A 27,584-nucleotide genomic window follows, 5' to 3' on the forward strand; every position below is an offset into this window, starting at 1 on the left:
GATGTGTGGTAATAAAAGAGTGGTTGAGAGAGCAGAAGAGGGTGTGTTGAAATGGTTTGGTCACATGGAGAGAATGAGTGAGGAAAGATTGACAAAGAGGATATATGTGTCAGAGGTGGAGGGAACAAGAAGTGGGAGACCGAAATGGAGGTGGAAGGAGGGAATGAAAAAGATTTTGAGTGATCGGGGCCTGAACATACAGGAGGGTGAAAAGCGTCTAAGGAATAGAGTGAATTGGAACAATGTGGTATACTGGGGTCGATGTGCTGTCAATGGATTGAACCAGGGCATGTGAAGCGTCTTGGGTAAACCGTGGGAAGGTCTGTGGGGCCTGGATGTGGAAAGGAAGGTGTGGTTTCGGTGCATTAGACATGACAGCTAAAGACAGTGTGAACAAATGTGGCCTTTGTTGTCTTTTCCTAGCGCTACCTCGCACGCGTGTGGGGGGAAGGGGTGTCATTTTATGCATGGCAGGGTGGTGACGGGAATGAATGAAGGTGGCAAGTACGAATTATGTTCTGGGGATAGGGGAGAGAGAATACTTCCCATGCATTCCTCACTTGTCATAGAAGGCAACTAAAGGGGATGGGAGCGGGTGGCTAGAAACCCTCCCCTCCTTGTATTTTAGCTTTCTAAAAGGGGAAACAGAAGAAGGAGTCCTGCGGGGAGTGCTCATCCTCCTCGAAGGCTCAGATTGGGGTGTCTAAATGTGTGTGGATGTAACCAAGATGAGAAAAAAGGAGAGATAGGTAGTATGTTTGAGAAAAGGAACCTGAATGTTTTGGCTCTGAGTGAAACGAAGCTCAAGGGTAAAGGGGAAGAGTGGTTTGGGAATGTCTTGGGAGTAAAGTCAGGGGTTAGTGGGAGGACAAAAGCAAGGGAAGGAGTAGCACTACTCCTGAAACAGGAGTTGTGGGAGTATGTGATAGAGTGTAAGAAAGTAAACTCTAGATTGATATGGGTAAAACTGAAAGTGGATAGAGAGAGATGGGTGATTATTGGTGCATATGCACGTGGGTATGAGAAGAAAGATCATGAGAGGCAAGTGTTTTGGGAGCAGCTGAATGAGTGTGTTAGTGGTTTTGATGCACGAGACTGGGTTATAGTGATGGGTGATTTTAGTGCAAAGGTGAGTAATGTGGCAGTTGAGGGAATAATTGGTATACATGGGGTGTCCAGTATTGTAAAGGGAAATGGTGAAGAGCTTGTACGTTTATGTGCTAAAAAATGACTGATGATTGGGAATACCTGGTTTAAAAAGCGGGTGAGGGTATTCCCTCAAAGGCCCAGTCCTCTGTTCTTAATGCTACCTCGCAAACGCGGGAAATGGCGAATAGTTTAAAAGAAAAGAAAAGAAAGTAGGAGAGATGGCCAGAGAGCGTTATTGGATTATGTGTTAATTGATAGGCATGTGAAAGAGTCTTTTGGATGTTAATGAGCTGAGAGATGCAACTGGAGGGATGTCTGATCATTATCTTGTAGAGGCGAAGGTGAAGATTTGTAGAGGCTTTCAGAAGAGAAGAGAGAATTTTGGGGTGAAGAGAGTGGTGAGAGTAAGTGAGCTTGGGAAGGAGACTTGTGTGAGGAAGTACCAGGAGAGACTGAGTACAGAATGGAAAAAGGTGAGAACAAAGGAGGTAAGGGGAGTGGGGGAGGGATGGGATGTATTTAGGGAAGCAGTGATGGCTTGCGCAAAAGAGGCTTGTGGCATGAGAAGTGTGGGAGGTGGGCAGGTTAGAAAGGGTAGTGAGTGGTGGGATGAAGAAGTAAGATTATTAGTGAAAGAGAAGAGAGAGGCATTTGGACAATTTTTGCAGGGAAATAATGCAAATGAGTGGGAGGCAAATGAGAGTTGGGGTGAGAGACTATGATTAAATTTTAGGGAGAATAAAAAGATGTTTTGGAAGGAGGTAAATAAAGTGCCTAAGACAAGGGAACAAATGGGAACTTCAGTGAAGAGGGCTAATGGGGAGGTGATAACAAGTAGTGGTGATGTAAGAAGGAGATGGAGTATTTCGAAGGTTTGTTGAATGTGTTTAATGATAGAGTGGCAGATATAGGGTGTTTTGGCCGAGGTGGTGTGCAAAGTGAGAGGGTTAGGGAAAATGATTTGGTAAACAGTGAAAAGGTATTAAAAGCTTTGTGGAAGATGAAAACCGGCAATGCAGCAGATTTGGATGGTATTGCAGTGGAATTTATCAAAAAAGGGGGTGACTGTATTGTTGACTGGTTGTTAAGGTTATTCAATGTATGTATGATTCATGGTGAAGTGCCTGAGGATTGGCAGAATGCTTGCATAGTGCCATTGTACAAAGGCAAAGGGGATAAGAGCGAGTGCTCAAATTACAGAGGTATAAGTTTGTTGAATATTCCAGGTAAAGTATATGGGAGGGTATTGATTGAGAGGGTGAAGTCATGTACAAAGCATCAGATTAGGGAAGAGCAGTGTAGTTTCAGAAGTGGTAGAGGATGTGTGGATCAGGTGTTTGCTTTGAAAAATGTAAGTGAGAAATACTTAGAAAAGCACATGGATTTGTATGTATCCTCTATGGATCTGGAGAAGGCATATGATAGAGTTGATAGAGATACTCTGTGAAAGGTATTAAGAATATATGGTGTGGGAGGCAAGTTGTTAGAAGCAGTGAAAAGTTTTTATCGAGGATGTAAGGCATGTGTATGTGTGGGAAGAGAGGAAAGTGACTTGTTCTCAGTGAATGTAGGTTTGCAGAAGGGGTGTGTGATGTCTCCATGGTTGTTTAATTTGTTTATGGATGGGGCTGTTAGGGAGGTGAATCCAAGAGTTTTGGAAAGAGGGGCAAGTATGCAGTCTGTTGTGGATGAGAGAGCTTGGGAAGTGAGTCAGTTGTTGTTCGCTGATGATACAGTACTGGTGGCTGATTCATGTGAGAAACTGCAGAGGCTGGTGACTGAGTTTGGTAAAGTATGTGAAAGAAGAAAGTTGAGAGTAAATGTGAATTAGAGCAAGGTTATTAGGTACAGTAGGGTTGAGGGTCAAGTCAGTTGGGAGGTAAGTTTGAATGGAGAAAAACTGGAGGAAGTGAAGTGTTTTAGATATCTGGGAGTGGATTTGGCAGCAGATGGAACCATGGAAGCAGAAGTGAATCATAGGGTGGGGAAGGGGGCGAATGTTCTGGGAGTGTGAAGAATGTGTGGAAGTCGAGAACACTATCTCGGAAAGCAAAAATGGGCATGTTTGAAGGAATAGTGGTTCCAACAATGTTGTGTGGTTGCGAGGCGTGGGCTATGGATAGAGTTGTGCGTAGGAGGGTGGATGTGCTGGAAATGAGGTGTTTGAGGACAATATGTGGTGTGAGGGGGTTTGATCGAGTAAGTAATAATAGGGTAAGAGAGATGTGTGGTAATAAAAAGAGTGTGGTTGAGAGAGCAATGGGTGTTTTGAAATGGTTTGGTAACATGGAGAGAATGAGTGAGGAAATATTGACCAAGAGGATATATGTGTCAGAGGTGGAGGGAATTAGGAGAAGTGGGAGACTAAATTGGAGGTGGAAAGATGGAGTGAAAAAGATTTTGAGTGATCGGGGCCTGAACATGCTGGAGGGTGAAAGGTGTGCAAGGAATAGTGAATTGGAACGATGTGGTATACCGGGGTCGACGTGCTGTCAATGGATTGAACCAGGGCATGTGAAGCGCCTGGGGTAAACCTTGGAAAGGTCTGTGGGGCTTGGATGTGGAAAGGGAGCTGTGGTTTCGGTGCATTATTACATGACAGCTAGAGACTGAGTGTGAACGAATGTGGCCTTTGTTGTCTTTCCCTAGCGCTACCTTGCACACATGCGGGAGGAGGGTGTTGTTATTCCATGTGTGGCGAGGTGGCGACGGGAATGAATAAAGACAGACGGTATGAATTATGTACATGTGTATATATGTATATGTCTGTGTACATATATGCATACATTGAGATGTATAGGTATGTATATTTGCGTGTGTGGGAGTGTGTGTATATACATGTGTATGTGGGTGGGTTGGGCCATTCTTTCATCTGTTTCCTTGCGCTACCTCGCTGATGCGGGAGACAGCGACAGAGCAAAAAAAAAAAAAAAAATTTGCTTTGTCACTGTCTCCTGCGTTAGCGAGGTAGCGCAAGGAAACAGACGAAAGAACGGCCCAACCCACCCACATACACGTCCACACACTTAAATATACATACCTATACATCTCAACGTATGTTTAAGGAATAGTGGTTCCAACAATGTTGTATGGTTGCGAGGCGTGGACTATGGATAGAGTTGTGCGCAGGAGGATGGATGTGCTGGAAATGAGATGTTTGAGGACAATGTGTGGTGTGAGGTGGTTTGATCGAGTAAGTAACGTAAGGGTAAGAGAGATGTGTGGAAATAAAAAGAGTGTGGTGGAGAGAGCAGAAGAGGGTGTTTTGAAATGGTTTGGTCACATGGAGAGAATGAGTGAGGAAAGATTGACCAAGAGGATATATGTGTCGGAGGTGGAGGGAATGAGGAGAAGAGGGAGACCAAATTGGAGGTGGAAAGATGGAGTGAAAAAGATTTTGTGTGATCGGGGCCTGAACATGCAGGAGGGTGAAAGGAGGGCAAGGAATAGAGTGAATTGGAGCGATGTGGTATACCGGGGTTGACGTGCTGTCAGTGGATTGAATCAAGGCATGTGAAGCGTCTGGGGTAAACCATGGAAAGCTGTGTAGGTATGTATATTTGCGTGTGTGGACGTATGTATATACATGTGTATGGGGGTGGGTTGGGCCATTTCTTTCGTCTATTTCCTTGCGCTACCTCGCAAACGCGGGAGACAGCGGCAAAAAAAAAAAAAAAATATATATATATATATATATATATATATACACACACAGACATATACATATATACACATGTACATAATTCATACTGTCTGCCTTTATCCATTCCCATCGCCACCCCGCCACACATGAAATAACAACCCCCTCCCCCCTCATGTACATGCGGTAGTGCTAGGAAAAGACAACAAAGGCCACATTCATTCACACTCAGTCTCTAGCTGTCATGTAATAATGCATCAAAACCACAGCTCCCTTTCCACATCCAGGCACCACAGAACTTTCCATGGTTTACCCCAGACGCTTCACATTTTTTTTTTTTTTTTTTTTTTTTATACTTTGTCGCTGTCTCCCGCGTTTGCGAGGTAGCGCAAGGAAACAGACGAAAGAAATGGCCCAACCCCCCCCCCCCCCCCATACACATGTACATACACACGTCCACACACGCAAATATACATACCTACACAGCTTTCCATGGTTTACCCCAGACGCTTCACATGCCTTGATTCAATCCACTGACAGCACGTCAACCCCTGTATACCACATCGCTCCAATTCACTCTATTCCTTGCCCTCCTTTCACCCTCCTGCATGTTCAGGCCCCGATCACACAAAATCTTTTTCACTCCATCTTTCCACCTCCAATTTGGTCTCCCTCTTCTCCTCGTTCCCTCCACCTCCGACACATATATCCTCTTGGTCAATCTTTCCTCACTCATTCTCTCCATGTGCCCAAACCATTTCAAAACACCCTCTTCTGCTCTCTCAACCACGCTCTTTTTATTTCCACACATCTCTCTTACCCTTACGTTACTTACTCGATCAAACCACCTCACACCACACATTTTCCTCAAACATCTCATTTCCAGCACATCCATCCTCCTGCGCACATCTCTATCCATAGCCCACGCCTCGCAACCATACAACATTGTTGGTACCACTATTCCTTCAAACATACCCATTTTTGCTTTCCGAGATAATGTTCTCGACTTCCACACATTTTTCAAGGCTCCCAAAATTTTCGCCCCCTCCCCCACCCTATGATCCACTTCCGCTTCCATGGTTCCATCCGCTGACAGATCCACTCCCAGATATCTAAAACACTTCACTTCCTCCAGTTTTTCTCCATTCAAACTCACCTCCCAATTGACTTGACCCTCACCCCTACTGTACCTAATAACCTTGCTCTTATTCACATTTACTCTTAACTTTCTTCTTCCACACACTTTACCAAACTCAGTCACCAGCTTCTGCAGTTTCTCACATGAATCAGCCACCAGCGCTGTATCATCAGCGAACAACAACTGACTCACTTCCCAAGCTCTCTCATCCCCAACAGACTTCATACTTGCCCCTCTTTCCAGGACTCTTGCATTTACCTCCCTAACAACCCCATCCATAAACAAATTAAACAACCATGGAGACATCACACACCCCTGCCGCAAACCTACATTCACTGAGAACCAATCACTTTCCTCTCTTCCTACACGTACACATGCCTTACATCCTCGATAAAAACTTTTCACTGCTTCTAACAACTTGCCTCCCACACCATATATTCTTAATACCTTCCACAGAGCATCTCTATCAACTCTATCATATGCCTTCTCCAGATCCATAAATGCTACATACAAATCCATTTGCTTTTCTAAGTATTTCTCACATACATTCTTCAAAGCAAACACCTGATCCACACATCCTCTACCACTTCTGAAACCGCACTGCTCTTCCCCAATCTGATGCTCTGTACATGCCTTCACCCTCTCAATCAATACCCTCCCATATAATTTACCAGGAATACTCAACAAACTTATACCTCTGTAATTTGAGCACTCACTCTTATCCCCTTTGCCTTTGTACAATGGCACTATGAACGCATTTCGCCAATCCTCAGGCACGCTTCACATACCTTGGTTTAATCCATTGACAGCACATCGACCCCGGTGTACCACATCGTTCCAATTCATTCTATTCCTTGCACGCCTTTCACCCTCCTGCATGTTCAGGCCCCGATCACTCAAAATCTTTTTCACTCCATCTTTCCACCTCCAATTTGGTCTCCCACTTCTCCTTGTTCCCTCCACCTCTGACACATATATCCTCTTGGTCAGTATTTCCTCGCTCATTCTCTCCATGTGACCAAACCATTTCAAAACACCCTCTTCTGCTCTCTCAACACACTCTCTTTATTACCACACATCTCTCTTACCCTATTATTACTTACTCGATCAAACCACCTCACACCACATATTGTCCTCAAACATCTCATTTCCAGCACATCCACACTCCTCTGCACAACTCTATCTATAGCCCACTCATCACAACCATATAACATTGTTGGAACCACTATTCATTCAAACATACCCATTTTTGCTTTCCGAGATAATGTTCTCGACTTCCACACATTCTTCAATGCTCCCAGAACTTTCACCCCCTCCCCCATCCTATGATTCACTTCCACATCCATGGTTCCATCCACTGCCAAATCCACTCCCAGATATCTAAAACACTTCTTCCTCCAGTTTTTCTCCATTCAAACTTACCTCCCAATTGACTTGCCCCTCAACCCTACTGTACCTAATAACCTTGCTCTTATTCACATTTACTCTCAGCTTTCTTCTTTCACACACTTTACCAAACTCAGTTACCAGCTTCTGCAGTTTCTCACCCAAATCAGCCACCAGCGCTGTATCATCAGCGAACAACAACTGACTCACTTCCCAGGCTCTCTCATCCACAACAGACTGCATATTTGCCCCTCTTTCCAAAACTCTTGCATTCACCTCCCTAACAACCCCATCCATAAACAAATTAAACAACCATGGAGACATCACACACCTACATTCACCGAGAACTTATCACTTTCCTCTCTTCCTACACGTACACATTCCATACATCCTCGATGAAAACTTTTCACTACTTCTAACAACTTGCCATCCACACCATACATTCTTAAAACCTTCCACAGAGCATCTCTATCAACTCTATCATATGCTTCTCCAGATTCATAAATGCTACATACAAATCCATTTGCTTTTCTAAGTATTTCTCACATACATTCTTCAAAGCAAACACCTGATCCACACATCCTCTACCACTTCTGAAACCACACTACTCTTCCCCAATCTGATACTCTGTACATGCCTTCACCCTCTCAGTCAGTACCCTCCCATATGATTTATCAGGAATACTCAACAACTTATACCTCTGTAATTTGAGCACTCACTTTTATCCCCTTTGCCTTTGTACAGTGGCACTATGCAAGCATTCCACCAATCCTCAGGCACCTACATGTGTATATATGTATATGTCTGTGTACATATATGCATACATTGAGATGTATAGGTATGTATATTTGCGTGTGTGGGAGTGTGTGTATATACATGTGTATGTGGGTGGGTTGGGCCATTCTTTCATCTGTTTCCTTGCGCTACCTCGCTGATGCGGGAGACAGCGACAGAGCAAAAAAAAAAAAAAAAAATTTGCTTTGTCACTGTCTCCTGCGTTAGCGAGGTAGCGCAAGGAAACAGACGAAAGAACGGCCCAACCCACCCACATACACGTCCACACACTTAAATATACATACCTATACATCTCAACGTATGTTTAAGGAATAGTGGTTCCAACAATGTTGTATGGTTGCGAGGCGTGGACTATGGATAGAGTTGTGCGCAGGAGGATGGATGTGCTGGAAATGAGATGTTTGAGGACAATGTGTGGTGTGAGGTGGTTTGATCGAGTAAGTAACGTAAGGGTAAGAGAGATGTGTGGAAATAAAAAGAGTGTGGTGGAGAGAGCAGAAGAGGGTGTTTTGAAATGGTTTGGTCACATGGAGAGAATGAGTGAGGAAAGATTGACCAAGAGGATATATGTGTCGGAGGTGGAGGGAATGAGGAGAAGAGGGAGACCAAATTGGAGGTGGAAAGATGGAGTGAAAAAGATTTTGTGTGATCGGGGCCTGAACATGCAGGAGGGTGAAAGGAGGGCAAGGAATAGAGTGAATTGGAGCGATGTGGTATACCGGGGTTGACGTGCTGTCAGTGGATTGAATCAAGGCATGTGAAGCGTCTGGGGTAAACCATGGAAAGCTGTGTAGGTATGTATATTTGCGTGTGTGGACGTATGTATATACATGTGTATGGGGGTGGGTTGGGCCATTTCTTTCGTCTATTTCCTTGCGCTACCTCGCAAACGCGGGAGACAGCGGCAAAAAAAAAAAAAAAATATATATATATATATATATATATATATACACACACAGACATATACATATATACACATGTACATAATTCATACTGTCTGCCTTTATCCATTCCCATCGCCACCCCGCCACACATGAAATAACAACCCCCTCCCCCCTCATGTACATGCGGTAGTGCTAGGAAAAGACAACAAAGGCCACATTCATTCACACTCAGTCTCTAGCTGTCATGTAATAATGCATCAAAACCACAGCTCCCTTTCCACATCCAGGCACCACAGAACTTTCCATGGTTTACCCCAGACGCTTCACATTTTTTTTTTTTTTTTTTTTTTTTTTATACTTTGTCGCTGTCTCCCGCGTTTGCGAGGTAGCGCAAGGAAACAGACGAAAGAAATGGGCCAACCCCCCCCCCCCCCCCCATACACATGTACATACACACGTCCACACACGCAAATATACATACCTACACAGCTTTCCATGGTTTACCCCAGACGCTTCACATGCCTTGATTCAATCCACTGACAGCACGTCAACCCCTGTATACCACATCGCTCCAATTCACTCTATTCCTTGCCCTCCTTTCACCCTCCTGCATGTTCAGGCCCCGATCACACAAAATCTTTTTCACTCCATCTTTCCACCTCCAATTTGGTCTCCCTCTTCTCCTCGTTCCCTCCACCTCCGACACATATATCCTCTTGGTCAATCTTTCCTCACTCATTCTCTCCATGTGCCCAAACCATTTCAAAACACCCTCTTCTGCTCTCTCAACCACGCTCTTTTTATTTCCACACATCTCTCTTACCCTTACGTTACTTACTCGATCAAACCACCTCACACCACACATTTTCCTCAAACATCTCATTTCCAGCACATCCATCCTCCTGCGCACATCTCTATCCATAGCCCACGCCTCGCAACCATACAACATTGTTGGTACCACTATTCCTTCAAACATACCCATTTTTGCTTTCCGAGATAATGTTCTCGACTTCCACACATTTTTCAAGGCTCCCAAAATTTTCGCCCCCTCCCCCACCCTATGATCCACTTCCGCTTCCATGGTTCCATCCGCTGACAGATCCACTCCCAGATATCTAAAACACTTCACTTCCTCCAGTTTTTCTCCATTCAAACTCACCTCCCAATTGACTTGACCCTCACCCCTACTGTACCTAATAACCTTGCTCTTATTCACATTTACTCTTAACTTTCTTCTTCCACACACTTTACCAAACTCAGTCACCAGCTTCTGCAGTTTCTCACATGAATCAGCCACCAGCGCTGTATCATCAGCGAACAACAACTGACTCACTTCCCAAGCTCTCTCATCCCCAACAGACTTCATACTTGCCCCTCTTTCCAGGACTCTTGCATTTACCTCCCTAACAACCCCATCCATAAACAAATTAAACAACCATGGAGACATCACACACCCCTGCCGCAAACCTACATTCACTGAGAACCAATCACTTTCCTCTCTTCCTACACGTACACATGCCTTACATCCTCGATAAAAACTTTTCACTGCTTCTAACAACTTGCCTCCCACACCATATATTCTTAATACCTTCCACAGAGCATCTCTATCAACTCTATCATATGCCTTCTCCAGATCCATAAATGCTACATACAAATCCATTTGCTTTTCTAAGTATTTCTCACATACATTCTTCAAAGCAAACACCTGATCCACACATCCTCTACCACTTCTGAAACCGCACTGCTCTTCCCCAATCTGATGCTCTGTACATGCCTTCACCCTCTCAATCAATACCCTCCCATATAATTTACCAGGAATACTCAACAAACTTATACCTCTGTAATTTGAGCACTCACTCTTATCCCCTTTGCCTTTGTACAATGGCACTATGAACGCATTTCGCCAATCCTCAGGCACGCTTCACATACCTTGGTTTAATCCATTGACAGCACATCGACCCCGGTGTACCACATCGTTCCAATTCATTCTATTCCTTGCACGCCTTTCACCCTCCTGCATGTTCAGGCCCCGATCACTCAAAATCTTTTTCACTCCATCTTTCCACCTCCAATTTGGTCTCCCACTTCTCCTTGTTCCCTCCACCTCTGACACATATATCCTCTTGGTCAGTATTTCCTCGCTCATTCTCTCCATGTGACCAAACCATTTCAAAACACCCTCTTCTGCTCTCTCAACACACTCTCTTTATTACCACACATCTCTCTTACCCTATTATTACTTACTCGATCAAACCACCTCACACCACATATTGTCCTCAAACATCTCATTTCCAGCACATCCACACTCCTCTGCACAACTCTATCTATAGCCCACTCATCACAACCATATAACATTGTTGGAACCACTATTCATTCAAACATACCCATTTTTGCTTTCCGAGATAATGTTCTCGACTTCCACACATTCTTCAATGCTCCCAGAACTTTCACCCCCTCCCCCATCCTATGATTCACTTCCACATCCATGGTTCCATCCACTGCCAAATCCACTCCCAGATATCTAAAACACTTCTTCCTCCAGTTTTTCTCCATTCAAACTTACCTCCCAATTGACTTGCCCCTCAACCCTACTGTACCTAATAACCTTGCTCTTATTCACATTTACTCTCAGCTTTCTTCTTTCACACACTTTACCAAACTCAGTTACCAGCTTCTGCAGTTTCTCACCCAAATCAGCCACCAGCGCTGTATCATCAGCGAACAACAACTGACTCACTTCCCAGGCTCTCTCATCCACAACAGACTGCATATTTGCCCCTCTTTCCAAAACTCTTGCATTCACCTCCCTAACAACCCCATCCATAAACAAATTAAACAACCATGGAGACATCACACACCTACATTCACCGAGAACTTATCACTTTCCTCTCTTCCTACACGTACACATTCCATACATCCTCGATGAAAACTTTTCACTACTTCTAACAACTTGCCATCCACACCATACATTCTTAAAACCTTCCACAGAGCATCTCTATCAACTCTATCATATGCCTTCTCCAGATTCATAAATGCTACATACAAATCCATTTGCTTTTCTAAGTATTTCTCACATACATTCTTCAAAGCAAACACCTGATCCACACATCCTCTACCACTTCTGAAACCACACTACTCTTCCCCAATCTGATACTCTGTACATGCCTTCACCCTCTCAGTCAGTACCCTCCCATATGATTTATCAGGAATACTCAACAAACTTATACCTCTGTAATTTGAGCACTCACTTTTATCCCCTTTGCCTTTGTACAGTGGCACTATGCAAGCATTCCACCAATCCTCAGGCACCTCACCATGAGTCATACATTCATTAAAGATATACATGTGTATATATGTATATGTCTGTGTATGTATATATATGTATACACTGTAATGTATAGGTATGTATATGTGTGTGTGTGGACGTGTATGTGTGTATATACATGTGTATGTGGGTGGGTTGTGCCATTCTTTCATCTGTTTCCTTGTGCTACCTCACTAACACGGAAAACAGTGACAAAGTATAATATATAATTTGTATATATGCATTTGTGGGTTTTTTGTCTATACATGTGTATGTGGGTGAGTTGGGCCATTCCTCTTCTGTTTCCTTGCACTACCTTGCTAACATGGGAGATGGTGATTAAGTATAATAAATAAATAAATATATATATGGAGATAGAATAGTAAAACAGAAGGCTGAGAAATCTGCATATATAGGTTTGTTGGGAAAATATGATGAACTTTGGTTGTTAGTGGAAGCAAGAGAGAGTTTGAAAGTTTGATGAGGGATTACAATAAGTTGTCTATGTGTCCATCAGTTGATATATGGCCAAAATCCTTTTATTATATATAATATGTTTTTCTATGTTTTATGTTTAGTACCTTCAGAATTGCTTTTGTGACTATTTTCGTGAAAATTATGTGGTTATTTTCATTTTTGTCCTTTGGCATTTATGGTTTATTGTACCATATGTTTAGATTGTGATGCTCTTAGGGCTCTGTCTTTCATAGAGAAATAGTGTTTCATTTTTCAGGATGTACAGTCAGTGGAAACATTGTATTGAAATAGATGTAATTATTTTTATTGATGATTACTCCAGGACCCTTTTCTGAAAGGGTGCTGGTAGTTACCCCAGGACCCCTTCCTGTAGCTCCAAGGTTGCACTGCACTCAGTAGCAGGACAGGATGGACTCCATTGAAGTAAGATGTTCTTTGACAAGACCGAACCCTGTTTCATAAACTGACAATGATACAGTCTTGCCAAGAGTGATTTTTTTCATTTGTATCCACAAGCAAGCATAATTTAGCATAGAAGTGAGTGAAGTACATATTGTGTACAGCACTGTATGATGTTGTAGGAGAGGACATTGACTTTAAATGTATCATCAAAAAGGGTGTCTGTTACCAGTTATTGACTTACAGTGGGTTGTTAAAAGATATGTAGCAGTACAGTAGAAGGTATAAGAAGTGGATTCATATAGTGAGGAATTAGTATGACTGGTGATTGAATGCAGTGGAAGAATTATGTGTATATAGAGGGTATGAATGGAAATATTGGTCTCATTTGATGAATCAGCAAAATGTGTAAACTGTAAAAGTATGCAGCACTTTTATAGGTTTAGAATTCCATGTTTTCACTTTAATACACTGGGCATAGATTGAGGATTTATGTGAGTGATGTTGCAGAGGTTCTTTGTGTGTGATCACCCCATTATATTGGAAATGGAGTATTGATGTAGGTAGCTAGAATGTTAATTTGGATAAATTTGCAAATTTTGATGTTTAGAAATTACTAGCCCCTTAGATAAGGCCATACTTTTTTAATGTGAAAGAAATACTTTGATGGATTGCAGAATAGTGAAAAAAAAAATCTTAATCATTCTTGTATTTCTTTCTTTATCATCATTGTAGCTCATATGAGCAGTTAATAATTTCAATCTTACTGCAAAATATTGATATGAAAATGAAGTTGAGATGGATTTATGATTCCACAGCAGAGACAGAGATGCAAATGATAGATGACCTTCCTGAGGGAGAGTTCTACCAGCAGGGAGATGGGATCATCACGTCAGAATCATCCTCTCCACGATGTAACACACTGTCTGGCCATAGGTCTCCACCTACTCACCATAAGTCTACAAGCATTAAGAAAATCTTCACCAGGTTGAGGTTTTATTTTGAGTGAAAACTGTAAGATAGTTAGTTACTTGTTTTTCAGCATAACAAATATTGAAACATAGATATATTCTTAAATCTTATGCAACATGAAAATTTTGAGGGCATGTTAAATTCTAGTTGAACTCAGCACTGTAGACACTTAGCATACAGGTTGGCATTTCTTTGTGTTTTTCATAGTAAAGATTATGCTATTGTATAAAAGGAAGGGGGACCTCCCTAACCACCCCATCCATAAACAAAGTAAACAACCATGGGGACATCACCGCACCTGCCGCAGACCGACCTTCACTGAACGTAAATGCAAAGGTCTTTGAGAAAGGGGTGAGTATGTCATACGTAGGGTGTAAGGAGGCCTGGGAAAAGAATCATTTGTTGTTTGCTGATGACTCATCACTAATGGTAGATTCAAGTGGGAAACTGCAGAAGTTGGTGACTGAGTTTGGGAGAGTGTGTGAAAGCAGGAAGTTGAAAGTAATTGTGAATGGAAGCAAGGTTATTAGGTTTAGAAGGGCAGAGGGACTGGTTAGTTGGGATGTAAGTTTGAATAGAGAAAATTTGGAGGAAGTTAATTGTTTTAGATACCTGGGAGTGGACATGGCAGCTAATGGAACCATGGAAATGGAAGTGAGTCATAGGGTGGGTTTGGGGGCGAAAGTTCTTGGAGCATTAAGAAATGAATGGAAAGACAGTTCATTATATGAAAGCATGAAAATGGGTGTGTTTGAAGGTGTAGTAGTCCCAGCAATGTTGTATGAATGTAAGGTACCACCTGTAGATAAGGATGTGCGGAAGTGGTGGGAATGAAATGTTTGAGGACAATATGTGGTGTGAGGTGGTTTGACTAAGGAAGTGATCTAAGGGAAAGAGAAAATAAGAAAAGTGTGGTTAAGAGAGTTGAAGAGGATATGCTGAAATGGTTTGGACATATGGAGAGGATAAGTGAGAAGAGGTTGATAAAGATGTATGTGTCAGAAGTAGAGGGGAAAAAGGCAAGGGGAAGACCAAAATGGAGATGGGAGTATGGAGTGAAAAAGATTTTGAGTGACTGGTAGGCCTGAGCATGCAGGAGGGTGAAGGATGTGCACAGAATCAAGTTGGTTGGAATGATGTGTTATACAGGGGTGATGTGGTGCCAGTAGACTGAACCAGGTGTGTGAAGTGGCTGGCAAAAACCATTGAAAGGTCAGTGAGGCCTGGTTGAGGATGGATGCTGTAGTTTTGGTGCATTGCACATGACAGCTAGAGAATTAAATGAGTGAATGCAGCCTTTCCTCCTCTATTCTTGGCATTATTAATGAGGGAAATGGCAGACAAGTATGAAAAGAAAAGAAAATACTTATCCCTGGGGTAGGAGAGAAAGAATTCTACCTTTGTATTCCCTGAGTGTTGGAGAAGTTAACTAAAGGGGGCAGGAGCAGGTAGCTGGAAATCACCCCTTCTTGTAGTTCAGTTTCTAAAAGATGGAGCAAAAGAAGGAGCCAAATGGGAAATGCTCATACTCCTCAAAGGTTCAGGCTGGGGTGTCTAATATGTTTGTGGAAGTAACCAAGATGAGAAGAAAGGACAGATAGGTCATATGTTTGAGAAAAGAAACGTTGGTGTTCTGGCTCAGAATGAAACAAAGCTCAAGGGTAAAGGGGAAGAATGGTTTGGAAATGTTGTAACAGTAAAGTCAGTGGTTGTTGGAAGGGAAAAGCTGTGGAACAGATAGCACTACTGCTGAAGCAGGATTTGTGGGAGTTTGTGAAAGAGTGTAAGGAAGTGAGCTCCAAACTAATATTGGTAAAAATGAAAGTGGATTGTGAGAAATGGGTGATCATTAGTGTTTGTGCACCTGGCCATGAGAAGGAGGTGATGAGAGACAAGTGTTTTTAGAGCAGCTTAATGAGTGTTTCAGCAGTTTTGGTACAAGAAACCAGGTATAGTGGTAGGTGATTTAAATGTGAAGGTGGGTAACGTTGGAGTTGAGGGTTTAATAAGGGGGCATGGGATTTTCAGTAATGTGAATGGAAATGGTGAAAAGCTGTGGAGTTGCGTGCTGAAAAAGGACTGGTGATTGGGAATACCTAGTTTAGAAATAGAGATATATGTAACTAAAGAGACCTTTGGATGTGAATGTTAGATGTCAAAATGTAATCAAAACCAGAGTATAAAGACCATCAAATATATTTGCTTATGTCATTACTATTCAGACCATCATAAAAATGTTGAGAAAACATGTTACTATCAATGTACTTTAGAGCTCACAAGATTATAGCCCCAAAATTTATAGTCCAAGAGCTCAATATTATAGTAAGTATTGGTAGAAAACTTGAATACCCAGTGTATATTTTGCATAAATGCCATGACATAGCAAGGAAGAAATTTTACACTATTTAATTTTTCCTCTCTTATCAGGATTCACCTTCCAAAACAATTTTTTATTCTTCCTAAAGTTCTCCAATACTCTTTCACCCTCCTTCAATTGCCCTCTTTTTCAGCTTTCGTACCTTTTTTTTGCCCTCATGCTACTTTTTTTTGTACACTTCCCAATTACTCACACTGCTTCCTTGCAGATAGCATCCATATGACTATCTTCTATCATTAGAAAGGTAACTTCTTTATCCCACCACTTATTACCCTTTCTTACATGTGCATGTCCCATCTTTTGCATACTTCTTACTTCACATGCACATTTAAGCACTGCTTCCATAAATACATTTTACTCTTCCTCACTTCTTTGTTTGCTGCTACCATAAATATGTTTTACTTTTCACCCACTTCCCTTGTTTCATTTCTTGTCACCTCATGCTGCTCTTTGCTATATCTCTCTTAAAATCTCAGTACAAAAGCCTCCTTTGAAAACTCACTCACTTTTACCATGGTCTTCCCACCCGTCTCACTTCCTCATTACCAAAAAACCACTTCAAGCTCTCACACTTGCCTCTGCCAGGAAGGGTCCTCATAGCTGTTTGCATCCAGCAGCTTCTCTAAACTCATCAGTTAGTACAATATCCAATAAATTTCATTAATCTCCAGACCCACTCACCCACACACACCTTGCATTTAACTTTTTTGTACCAGATATTCCTAATCCAAAATCATTTTTGAGCACACAACTCAATAAGCTGTTTCCCATTTTCACTCACCCATGGTACTCCATGTATCCTAATTATACCCTCAACTGCCAAATCACCCTCTCTTGCTTTTAAATCTCCCACCACAGGGACTTGATCCCTTGCATCAGAATTACTCAGATATATACGCAACTGCCCAAAAAGAGTCCTCTTTCCTCCTTACTTCCATAGCTACCAAATGCTATAACATTGATAGTCACCCAACTGTCATAGTGTACTCTCATTCTTACCTGCATCAGTCTTGAACTCACTTCCTTGCACTTTTTAACACATATCCATAGCTCCTTCATCTTAACCTCACATTAAACCCAGACTTTACCACGTGGGCATTTCCAAACCATTCTCCTCTTACTCATTAAGCTTAGTATCCTCTTACTCATTATGCTTAGTTTCCTTTCCACAAACCTGATGTTTATGTCATCCACTTTCTCATTGTGGTTACATGCAAGCACATTCAGAGAATCCAGCCTGAGCCTTGAGGAAGCCATTCCCACTTGGCTCTTTCTTCTGTTCCCTCTTTAGAAAGTAACAGCACATGGTAGGAAGGGTTTTCAGCTCCCAGCTTCCACCCCTTTAAGTTGCCTTTTATGATGCATTGGAGGTATGTGGGTAGTTTTCTTACTCCTCTATTCCCAGAAAGACAAGATACAAAATACATATCTATAAATGTTTTGGAATTTTCCAAAACTCACTTTTTTGTTGCTTTTATTTTCTGAACAGGTTACGTCGTAGTAGTTCTGGTCATCTAGATAGTGATTTAGGTGAGGGTGATTTCCGGCGAGGAGGAATGAGAGCCACAGCTTCTGCACGATTAGGATGGACTTCCCCCACAACCTCTTTCAAAGAGTAAGTTTACACCGGCATACTTAGATTTGCTAAATCAACTAATTATCTTTTATGTCAATGGTTCCAGTTAATGTCTGGTATTAGGTGAAGCACAGAAAAGGTGTAAAAAGATGAAGTAAGCAGAGTAGAAGGAGTTGACTCTCAGAGTTTATGAGGAACTATATGAAAGTGATACTTGTTTCACTGTATAAAGAAAATGGGAGTAAAAGTTAGTTTCAGATGTTTGAAGGAATAGTGGTTCCAACAATGTAATATGGTTGTGAGGCATGGGCTATGGATACAGTTGTGTGGAGGAGGGTGGATGTGCTGGAAATGAGATGTTTGAGGACAATATGTGATGTGAGGTGGTTTGTTCGAGTAAGTAATAATAGGGTAAGAGAGATGTGTGGTAATAAAAAGAGTGTGGTTGAGAGAGAAGTAGAGGGTGTTTTGAAATGGTTTGGTCACATGGAAAGAATGAGTGAGGAAAGATTGACAAAGAGGATATATGTGTCAGAGGTGGAGGGAATGAAGAGAAGTGGGAGACCAAATTGGAGGTGGAAAGATGGAGTAAAAAAGATTTTGAGTGATTGGGGCTTGAACATGCAGGAGGGTGAAAGGCGTGCAAGGAATAGAATGAATTGGAACGATGTGGTATACCGGGGTCGACGTGCTGTCAATGGATTGAACCAGGGCATGTGAAGCATCTGGGGTAAACCATGGAAAGTTGTGTGGGGCCTGGATGTGGAAAGGGAGCTGTGGTTTCGGTGCATTATACATGACAGCTAGAGGCTGAGTGTGAACGAATGTGGCCTTTGTTGTTTTTTCCCAGCGCTACCTCGTGCACATGAGGGGGGAGGGGATTGTTATTTGTCTGTTTCCTTGCGCTACCTCGCTAATGTGGGAGACAGCGACTAAGAAAAATAGAATGTAGATAAATATAGATTGCTTTAGTATAGTTGGCAAGGTATATGGTAGGAAAGAGATTGTGTTGAAAGGATAAGTGAACCCCTTGTTGGGAAAGAAGAGGATGGTTTTAGGAAGGAAAAAGGGTGTGTAGATCAGAATTTTGCAGTAACACAAGTAGTGGACAAATTTTTAGAAAGGTGTATGCAGCATTTAAGAATTTTGAAAAGGCACATGATAAAATGAAAATGAAGTATAGTGTCTGCAAAAAAACTTTTTGCCTCCCCTATACATTTTCAGAAGCGATGTCAAGCTTATATTTTAGTACTTTGTCATCTCTCCTTTTCCCTTGATATCCATCTGCAGATGTCTGGGCATGTCCATATTTTGGGTCCATAGGTCTTGATCTCCTGAATGAAGTGAGGGGCTGATGAGGTGTTGCAGGAAGAAGCCACCTAAATGTGCATTCTGAGTGCTCAGTGCACCTAGAAATCTCGTGCCCACATTTTTATGCTTCCTTATGAGGGTTCAGGCTTTCTCGTTCTTGGAAAGGTAAAAGCCAGTCATCTTGAAGCACAGGTAGAAGAAATACAGCAACCATAAGCAAAATTCCCAAATTAAAGTGATGAGACTGGTTATTGGTGCTCACACTGTTAGAAACTTTAGTTTCGGTGACCAGATGTAACTATGATTTCATGCTGAGAGCATCATATGCTTATACCCACAATAAACCTTAGCCATATATCACCTTTGAAAACACATGGGGTTGGACAATGTTTTTGCAGACACTGTAACCATGGTAAGTAAGTGATAACTATCGATGTATAAGAAGATTTGGACTGAAGTGGAAGACATATAATGAAAACCTGTACCAAAGAAAGAAATACTGAACAGAGCCTGAAAAACAAGTTGAAAAAGAAGGAAATGAATGGAGATGCATTTCTAGATCGAAATGATGAATTGCCAGATTACAAATTTAAAAATTAAGCATTGGAAATAAACAGAAGGCTGGTATGGAATAATGGCATGAGCAAATATTGGTAAGATTATGAAAAATGTAGGACTAATCAAAGCAGGAAACCAAGATGGAATGAGAATCAGAATAATAATTGGCAAGAATATACAAAGGGCAGAAACACACCCAGCTAGTGGAATATTTATTTTGTTGGAGAACCAAATATAGAAAGTCCTGGAAGAAATGGAAATAAAACAATGAAACAGAAAATTTTGAAGATAAAGAAGGAACATTGAAAAATCTAGAATTATCTAGCTCTGAATGAGAAATTTATAAGCAGATTGAATGTGTCTGCAAAGTTCAAAATCCAGTAGGCGACATATAAGGGGATAGTGAATCCAAGGAAGATAATGTGTATAGATATAAAGAAGTCTGATAAGTGAGAACTCTAGAATGAAAGTATATTACAAGTATTCACTGAATACATTAGGAACAACAACACAGTCCTAATCAACATGACAGAAATATAGCTCAGTGAGAAATGAGCCAAATTTGGATCAGTTTGAAACATTTACATGAGTTAGAAGCAGACTCAAAGAAAGATCAAGAGAGACAAGTATTTGGGGAGCAGCTGGGTGAGTGTGTTACCAGTTTTGATGCAAGAGACCAGGTATTGGTGAGAGGTGATTTAAATGCAAAGGTCAGTAATGTGAAGGGTATAATTTAGGGCACATGGTGTATTCAGTATTGTGAATGAAAATGTTGAAGAGCTTGTGAGTTATGTGTACTGAAATAGGACTGGTGTTTGGGAAGAATTGGTTTATAAAGAGGGATATATACAAATATATGTATGTGAGTAAGAGAGACGGTCAGCGGGCATTAGTAGATCATACATTAGATTATACATTTAAAATAGAGAGTTTTGGATGTAAATATGCTGAGAGGGTCAGCTGGTAGTATGTTGGATCACTATGTTGTGGAGAGACGGGTGAAGATTTGTAGAGGATTTTGAAAAATTGGAAACAAGGTCAGAAAGAAGAGAGTGGTGAGAGTAAGTTTGGAAATGAGACTCGTGTTGAAATAGCAGGAGTGATTGAGTGTTGAATGGCAAAAAGTGAGAGTAAATGAAATAGGGAATGGATGAGGAATGGGAGGTATATCGGGAAACAGTGATGGTGTGTGCAAGAGATGCATATGGCTTGCAAAATGTGTGTGGTGGGAAGATTATAAAGGGTAGTGAGTGGTTGGATGAAGAAGTAAAGTTACTAGTGAAAGAGATCAGAGAAGCATGTAGGCAGTACTTACAAAGGTGCATGTGGCATGCGAAATGAGAGAGGTGGGAAAATTAAAGAGGATAGTGAGTTTAGGGATGAAGAAATAAAGTTGTTAGTGAAAGAGTACTTTCAGGGCAGGAATTGAGATGATTGTAAATGTAAAAGAGAAAGTAGCAGGAGGTCAAGAGTAAGGTGCAGGGGTTGAAAAAGGGGGCAAATAAAAGTTAGGGTGAGTAAGTATCAGTAAACTTTAGGGAGAATAAGATGTTTTAGGGAGGAAGTAAATAATGCGTGAAAGACAAGAACAAATGGGAATATTGGTGAAGGGGGCAAAAGGGGAAGGATAACAAGCATTGATGAAGTGAGGAGGAGATAGAGTGAGTATTTTGAAAGATTGGTAAATGTTTTTGATGATAGAGTGGCAGACGTAGGGTGTTTTGTCGGGGTGATATGTGAAGTGAGAGTCATGGAGAGTGGTTTGATGAAGAGAGAATAAGTGGTGAGAGCCTTGCAAGGCATCTGCAGTGGATGGTATTGCAGTTGAATTTATTAAGAAAGGGGGTGACTATGGTGTTGATAGGTTTGTAAGGATATTTATTGTATGTATGGATCATGGTGAGGTGCTTAAGGATTGGTGGAATATATGTATAGTACCATTATAGAAAGGGTAGGTTATAAAGGTAAGTGTACAAACCACAGAGGTATAAGTTTATTGAGTATACCTGGTAAATTGTATAGGACAGTATTGATTGAGAGGATGAAAGCATGTATAGAGCATCATACCAAGGAGGAACATTGGGGTTTCAGAAGTGGTAGAGGATGTGTGGATTAGGTATTTACTTTAAAAGATATGTGTGAGAGAAATATTTAGAAAAACAGGTGGATTTATTTGTGGTGTTATGGATCTGGAGAAGGCATATGATCTGCAAGAAGCATTGAGAAGTTTTTATCAAGGGTGTGATGCTTGTTTATGAGTAGGATGGGAGGAGAGGGAATGATTCCAAGTGAAGGTTGGTCTGCGGGAAGAGTGTGTGATGTCATGACTGCTCCATTTGTTTATGGATGGGATGGTGAGGGAGGTGAATGTGAGAGTCTTGTAGAGAGGGGTGGGTATGCAGTCTGTGGGGAATGAGAGGGCCTGGAAAGTAAGACAGTTGTTGTTTGCTGATGATACACCATTGGTGGCAAGTTCAAGTGAGAAACTGCAGAAGTTGGTGACTGAGTCTGGAAAAATGTGTGAAAGGAGAACGTTGAGTGTGAATATGAATAAAAGCAAGGTTATTAGGTTTAGTAAGGTCGAGGGAAAAGTTAGTTGGGATGTGAGTTTGAATGGAGAAAAATTGCAGGAAGTGAAGTGTTTTAGATATCTGAGAGTGGACATGGCAAGAAACGGAACCATGAAAATAGAAGTAAGTCATTGGGTGGAGGAGGGGGTAAATGTTCTAGGATCACTTAAGAATGTGTGGAAAGAGATTTGTTATTTGGGAGGGCAAAAATGGGGATTTTTGAAGGTATAGTAGTCCCGACAATGTTATATGGAAGCGAGGCATGGGCTATATGTAAGGTTGTGTGGAGGGAGGTGGATGTGTTGGAAATGAAATGTTTGAGGACAGTATGTGGTGTGAGCTGGTTTGATCAAGTAAGAGGTGTACAGGTAAGAGAGATGTGTGGTATTGAAAAGTGTAGTTGTGAGAATAGGAGAGGTTGTGCTGAAATGATTTGGACATATGGAGAGAATGAGTGAGGAAGTATGTGTCAGAAGTGGAGAGAACAAGGAGAATAGGGAGACCAAATTGGAGATGGAGGGATGGAGCGAAAAAGATATTGAGCGATTAGTGCCTGAACATGCAGGAGGGTGAAAGGCATGCATGGGATAGAGTGAATTGGAACATTGTGGTATACTGGGGTTGACTTGCTGTCAGTGGACTGAACTAGGGCATGTGAAGCATCAAGGGAAACCATGCCAAGGTCTGTGGGGCATGGATGTGGATAGGGAACTGTGGTTTTGGTGCATTGCACACAACAGTTAGAGAATGAGTGTGAGCAGATGTGGCCTTTCTTCGTCTTTTCTTGGTGCTAACTTACTAACACGGAAATAGTGGCCAATTATGAAAGAAAGAAAAGTAGCGGACTCAAATAATGTATGACCTTGATGATTTTGCAGGAAAGCAGATACAGTAATGAAGATGAGTCTCAATGATTGTGAATTAATTGTAGTAACTCAGCTATAAACAGAATAAACCTAGTGTCATATAAACCACTGAAAACCAAGCTAAGAAATATGATAAGATTTGAAGAAATATTGAAGGGATTGGAGAAACTGGATCCACTGATTATTATATGGGATAATGGATTTAACTTCTTATTGAGTGAAGGGAAAGAGAAGCAGGTTATGGATGTAGGTGCTAACACAAAGAAAAAGGTAATGGATAAGATGGTGAGAGAGGAAAGATTCAAAAATTAATTAATCTCTGTTAATCATCAACCTTGTACAACTAAACCACAGACTGGCTAAAGGGAACAATACAATAGATCTTATTACAAATGAGTCAGTGCTATTTTTGTATGTAAAATGAATAATACATACCTTTCAGATCATATTATCATAGAAATCCCTGCATCATACAGTATGGAAATACATTAATGTGAAGGGGGTATGTCAGTAGAGGACAACAGCAGGTTGAGTTACATGAATTTTTACTTTGACAAATCAAACTGCAGAGAGATCTTTGAAAGTATTTTAAATACAGACTAGAATGAGATCTACAGATGTAATAACCTTGTAGCATACACAAAAATATACTCTGAGGGAATAGGATGAATAATCAGTAAGCTAATACCAAAGAATCAATGAGCTGATACCAAAGAAAAAAAAGATTGCAAAACAGAAGTCACCAAGAGAAAAAAAAAGGTGGATAAATAGAGGGTTAGGGAAAATGATTTGGTAAACAGAGAAGAGGTAGTAAAAGCTTTGCGGAAGATGAAAGCCGGCAAGGCAGCAGGTTTGGATGGTATTGCAGTGGAATTTATTAAGAAAGGGGGTGACTGTATTGTTGACTGGATGGTAAGGTTATTTAATGTATGTATGACTCATGGTGAGGTGCCTGAGGATTGGCGGAATGCGTGCATAGTGCCATTGTACAAAGGCAAAGGGGATAAGAGTGAGTGCTCAAATTACAGAGGTATAAGTTTGTTGAGTATTCCTGGTAAATTATATGGGAGGGTATTGATTGAGAGGGTGAAGGCATGTACAGAGCATCAGATTGGGGAAGAGCAGTGCGGTTTCAGAAGTGGTAGAGGATGTGTGGATCAGGTGTTTGCTTTGAAGAATGTATGTGAGAAATACTTAGAAAAGCAAATGGATTTGTATGTAGCATTTATGGATCTGGAGAAGGCATATGATAGAGTTGATAGAGATGCTCTGTGGAAGGTATTAAGAATATATGGTGTGGGAGGCAAGTTGTTAGAAGCAGTGAAAAGTTTTTATCGAGGATGTAAGGCATGTGTACGTGTAGGAAGAGAGGAAAGTGATTGGTTCTCAGTGAATGTAGGTTTGCGGCAGGGGTGTGTGATGTCTCCATGGTTGTTTAATTTGTTTATGGATGGGGTTGTAAGGGAGGTAAATGCAAGAGTCCTGGAAAGAGGGGCAAGTATGAAGTCTGTTGGGGATGAGAGAGCTTGGGAAGTGAGTCAGTTGTTGTTCGCTGATGATACAGCGCTGGTGGCTGATTCATGTGAGAAACTGCAGAAGCTGGTGACTGAGTTTGGTAAAGTGTGTGGAAGAAGAAAGTTGAGAGTAAATGTGAATAAGAGCAAGGTTATTAGGTACAGTAGGGGTGAGGGTCAAGTCAATTGGGAGGTGAGTTTGAATGGAGAAAAACTGGAGGAAGTGAAGTGTTTTAGATATCTGGGAGTGGATCTGTCAGCGGATGGAACCATGGAAGCGGAAGTGGATCATAGGGTGGGGGAGGGGGCGAAAATTTTGGGAGCCTTGAAAAATGTGTGGAAGTCGAGAACATTATCTCGGAAAGCAAAAATGGGTATGTTTGAGGGAATAGTGGTTCCAACAATGTTGTATGGTTGCGAGGCGTGGGCTATGGATAGAGATGTGCGCAGGAGGATGGATGTGCTGGAAATGAGATGTTTGAGGACAATGTGTGGTGTGAGGTGGTTTGATCGAGTAAGTAACGTAAGGGTAAGAGAGATGTGTGAAAATAAAAAGAGCGTGGTTGAGAGAGCAGAAGAGGGTGTTTTGAAATGGTTTGGGCACATGGAGAGAATGAGTGAGGAGAGATTGACCAAGAGGATATATGTGTCGGAGGTGGAGGGAACGAGGAGAAGAGGGAGACCAAATTGGAGGTGGAAAGATGGAGTGAAAAAGATTTTGTGTGATCGGGGCCTGAACATGCAGGAGGGTGAAAGGAGGGCAAGAAATAGAGTGAATTGGAGTCATGTGGTATACAGGGGTTGACGTGCTGTCAGTGGATTGAAGCAAGGCATGTGAAGCGTCTGGGGTAAACCATGGAAAGCTGTGTAGGTATGTATATTTGCGTGTGTGGACGTGTGTATGTACATGTGTATGGGGGGGGGGGGTTGGGCCATTTCTTTCGTCTGTTTCCTTGCGCTACCTCGCAAACGCGGGAGACAGCGACAAAGTATAAAAAAAAAAAAAAAAAAAAAAAAATAGAACAGCATAGAAAGAGAGAAAAAGGTTTGTAATGAAAAAGGCAAGAATAAAAGAGGTTTGTAAGAAAGTGAAAGCAGATGAAGAAATAATGAAATCCCATAGAAGAGAACAGAGAATGAATGAAAATAGTCATACAAAGCATAGAAAGAAACCCAAAGGTACAAAGCACATGCATGAATAAAGCAAAAATCAAGAAATCAGAGAGTGGACCCTTTAAAGTGGGAGAAAAGTATGACAATGGCTGCAAGGAATTATGCAGGGTAATTACTGACCAATACAAGTTGGTATTCAGCTCAAAATGCAGAGAAATTTAATGCCAAGCTATGTAATCCCTTGTATCCTCTAGATGGATCTTTCCACAAGCTGGGCAACTCCTTTCAAACCCCAATGAGTTTTGTATCTCTATTTCAAGATAACACACCAAGCCTGCATGATAATTTCTTCCCAAGGTCAGACATCCTCCTGCCATGCCAATGACAGCTCATTTTTAGCGAGTTTTTTGGAGGAAAATTAAGTGGCTGTTAGATACGTTTAGAGGACTGGGCAGATGAGCCTTAACTACTTGATGATCTGTCTTTAGATTATATGGAGAGTGATTTTGTGGACACTGGCTCTTCCAGCACTGGAATTTGACCAAAATGAGGAAGGTGTTTCTACCAATAGTGGAGGCAGTATTGCCAGCAGCTTCCAGACCTTGACAGCGCTGCAGCTGACTGGTACACTTGCAAATTTTAAGCTCTGTTATTATTTTGCTGGTGTGAAAAAATTATTAGTAACTCATAGCGATTACAACAAGAATAGATTTATTATGGGTATTACATATGATAAAGCATGATAATAATCAGTATTGAATTTTTCAGTGTAAGGATAATGAATGATAAAATATGCATAGTGGTAAGGCACTTGGCACTCGGACCATACTCCCACGCTTATGTAAGATTCTGATTATTTTCAAAGTGAAAGTAATGGGCAAAATATACTTCTGAAGTGTTTTTTCTATGTTATATGAATATCTTTGAAATTGTAAAGTTAAATGCAAAAATATTTTTAACCTCTGCAATTAAAGTTTTATAGAATGAGGAGGTCCCTCTTAAGTATGTTTGTCTCTGGGGCACTATTAATAGTGATTTTGATTCAGTGGAAGATGACCATGATTTTGATTGTAATAGGAAAGTGTTCTTGATCATGATATAGAGGAAATAAGAATGGAATACCTTAGAAAAAGTGATGGCAGGCATATATTTAGGTGAATGAGAACATGATACTGTGAATTACAAAATTGTGTATAAGTCTGTGAATAATTTAGATATTAGGGAATAACATAAACAAAATGTAATGAGTAAATAACATACCTGACAGTTTTATGGATATGGATATGTGTTGTGAAACATTATAAATAATCATTATTTTTTATTAACTGGGGATCATGTTACACAGTCTTCAAAGTGTAAAATGTGTTACTATAATAAAATGAAAACAAATAGATTGTGTTATAAAAACTAAGCACATTGGTCATAGGGCACTGAGGTGATGACATAAACTGTCATGTCACCAGTGATAACCACCACATTGGTCATAGGGCACTGAGGTGATGACATAAACTGTCATGTCACCACTGATAACCCACTTAGTGCATAATTGGCAAAT

At 41.2% G+C, this 27,584-nt stretch overlaps 1 protein-coding gene across 9 annotated transcripts in view; it reads left to right on the forward strand.

The window, feature by feature from the left end:
* The window catches only part of LOC139763685 (uncharacterized), a 265,984-nt gene that overhangs the window by 152,439 nt on the left and 85,961 nt on the right, over positions 1-27,584 (forward strand). For 7 of the 9 annotated variants that reach the window (XM_071690001.1, XM_071690000.1, XM_071689995.1 and 4 more), the window contains 2 exons: positions 13,991-14,159; positions 18,011-18,136. In XM_071690001.1, the coding sequence (XP_071546102.1) occupies positions 13,991-14,159; positions 18,011-18,136 (295 nt within the window). The remainder of the gene's footprint in view (positions 1-13,990; positions 14,160-18,010; positions 18,137-27,584) is intronic. The other 2 variants (XM_071689996.1, XM_071690002.1) reach the window with 1 other exon arrangement.

Source organism: Panulirus ornatus, chromosome 47 (genome assembly GCF_036320965.1).
Source record: "Panulirus ornatus isolate Po-2019 chromosome 47, ASM3632096v1, whole genome shotgun sequence".
NCBI lineage: Eukaryota > Metazoa > Arthropoda > Malacostraca > Decapoda > Palinuridae > Panulirus > Panulirus ornatus.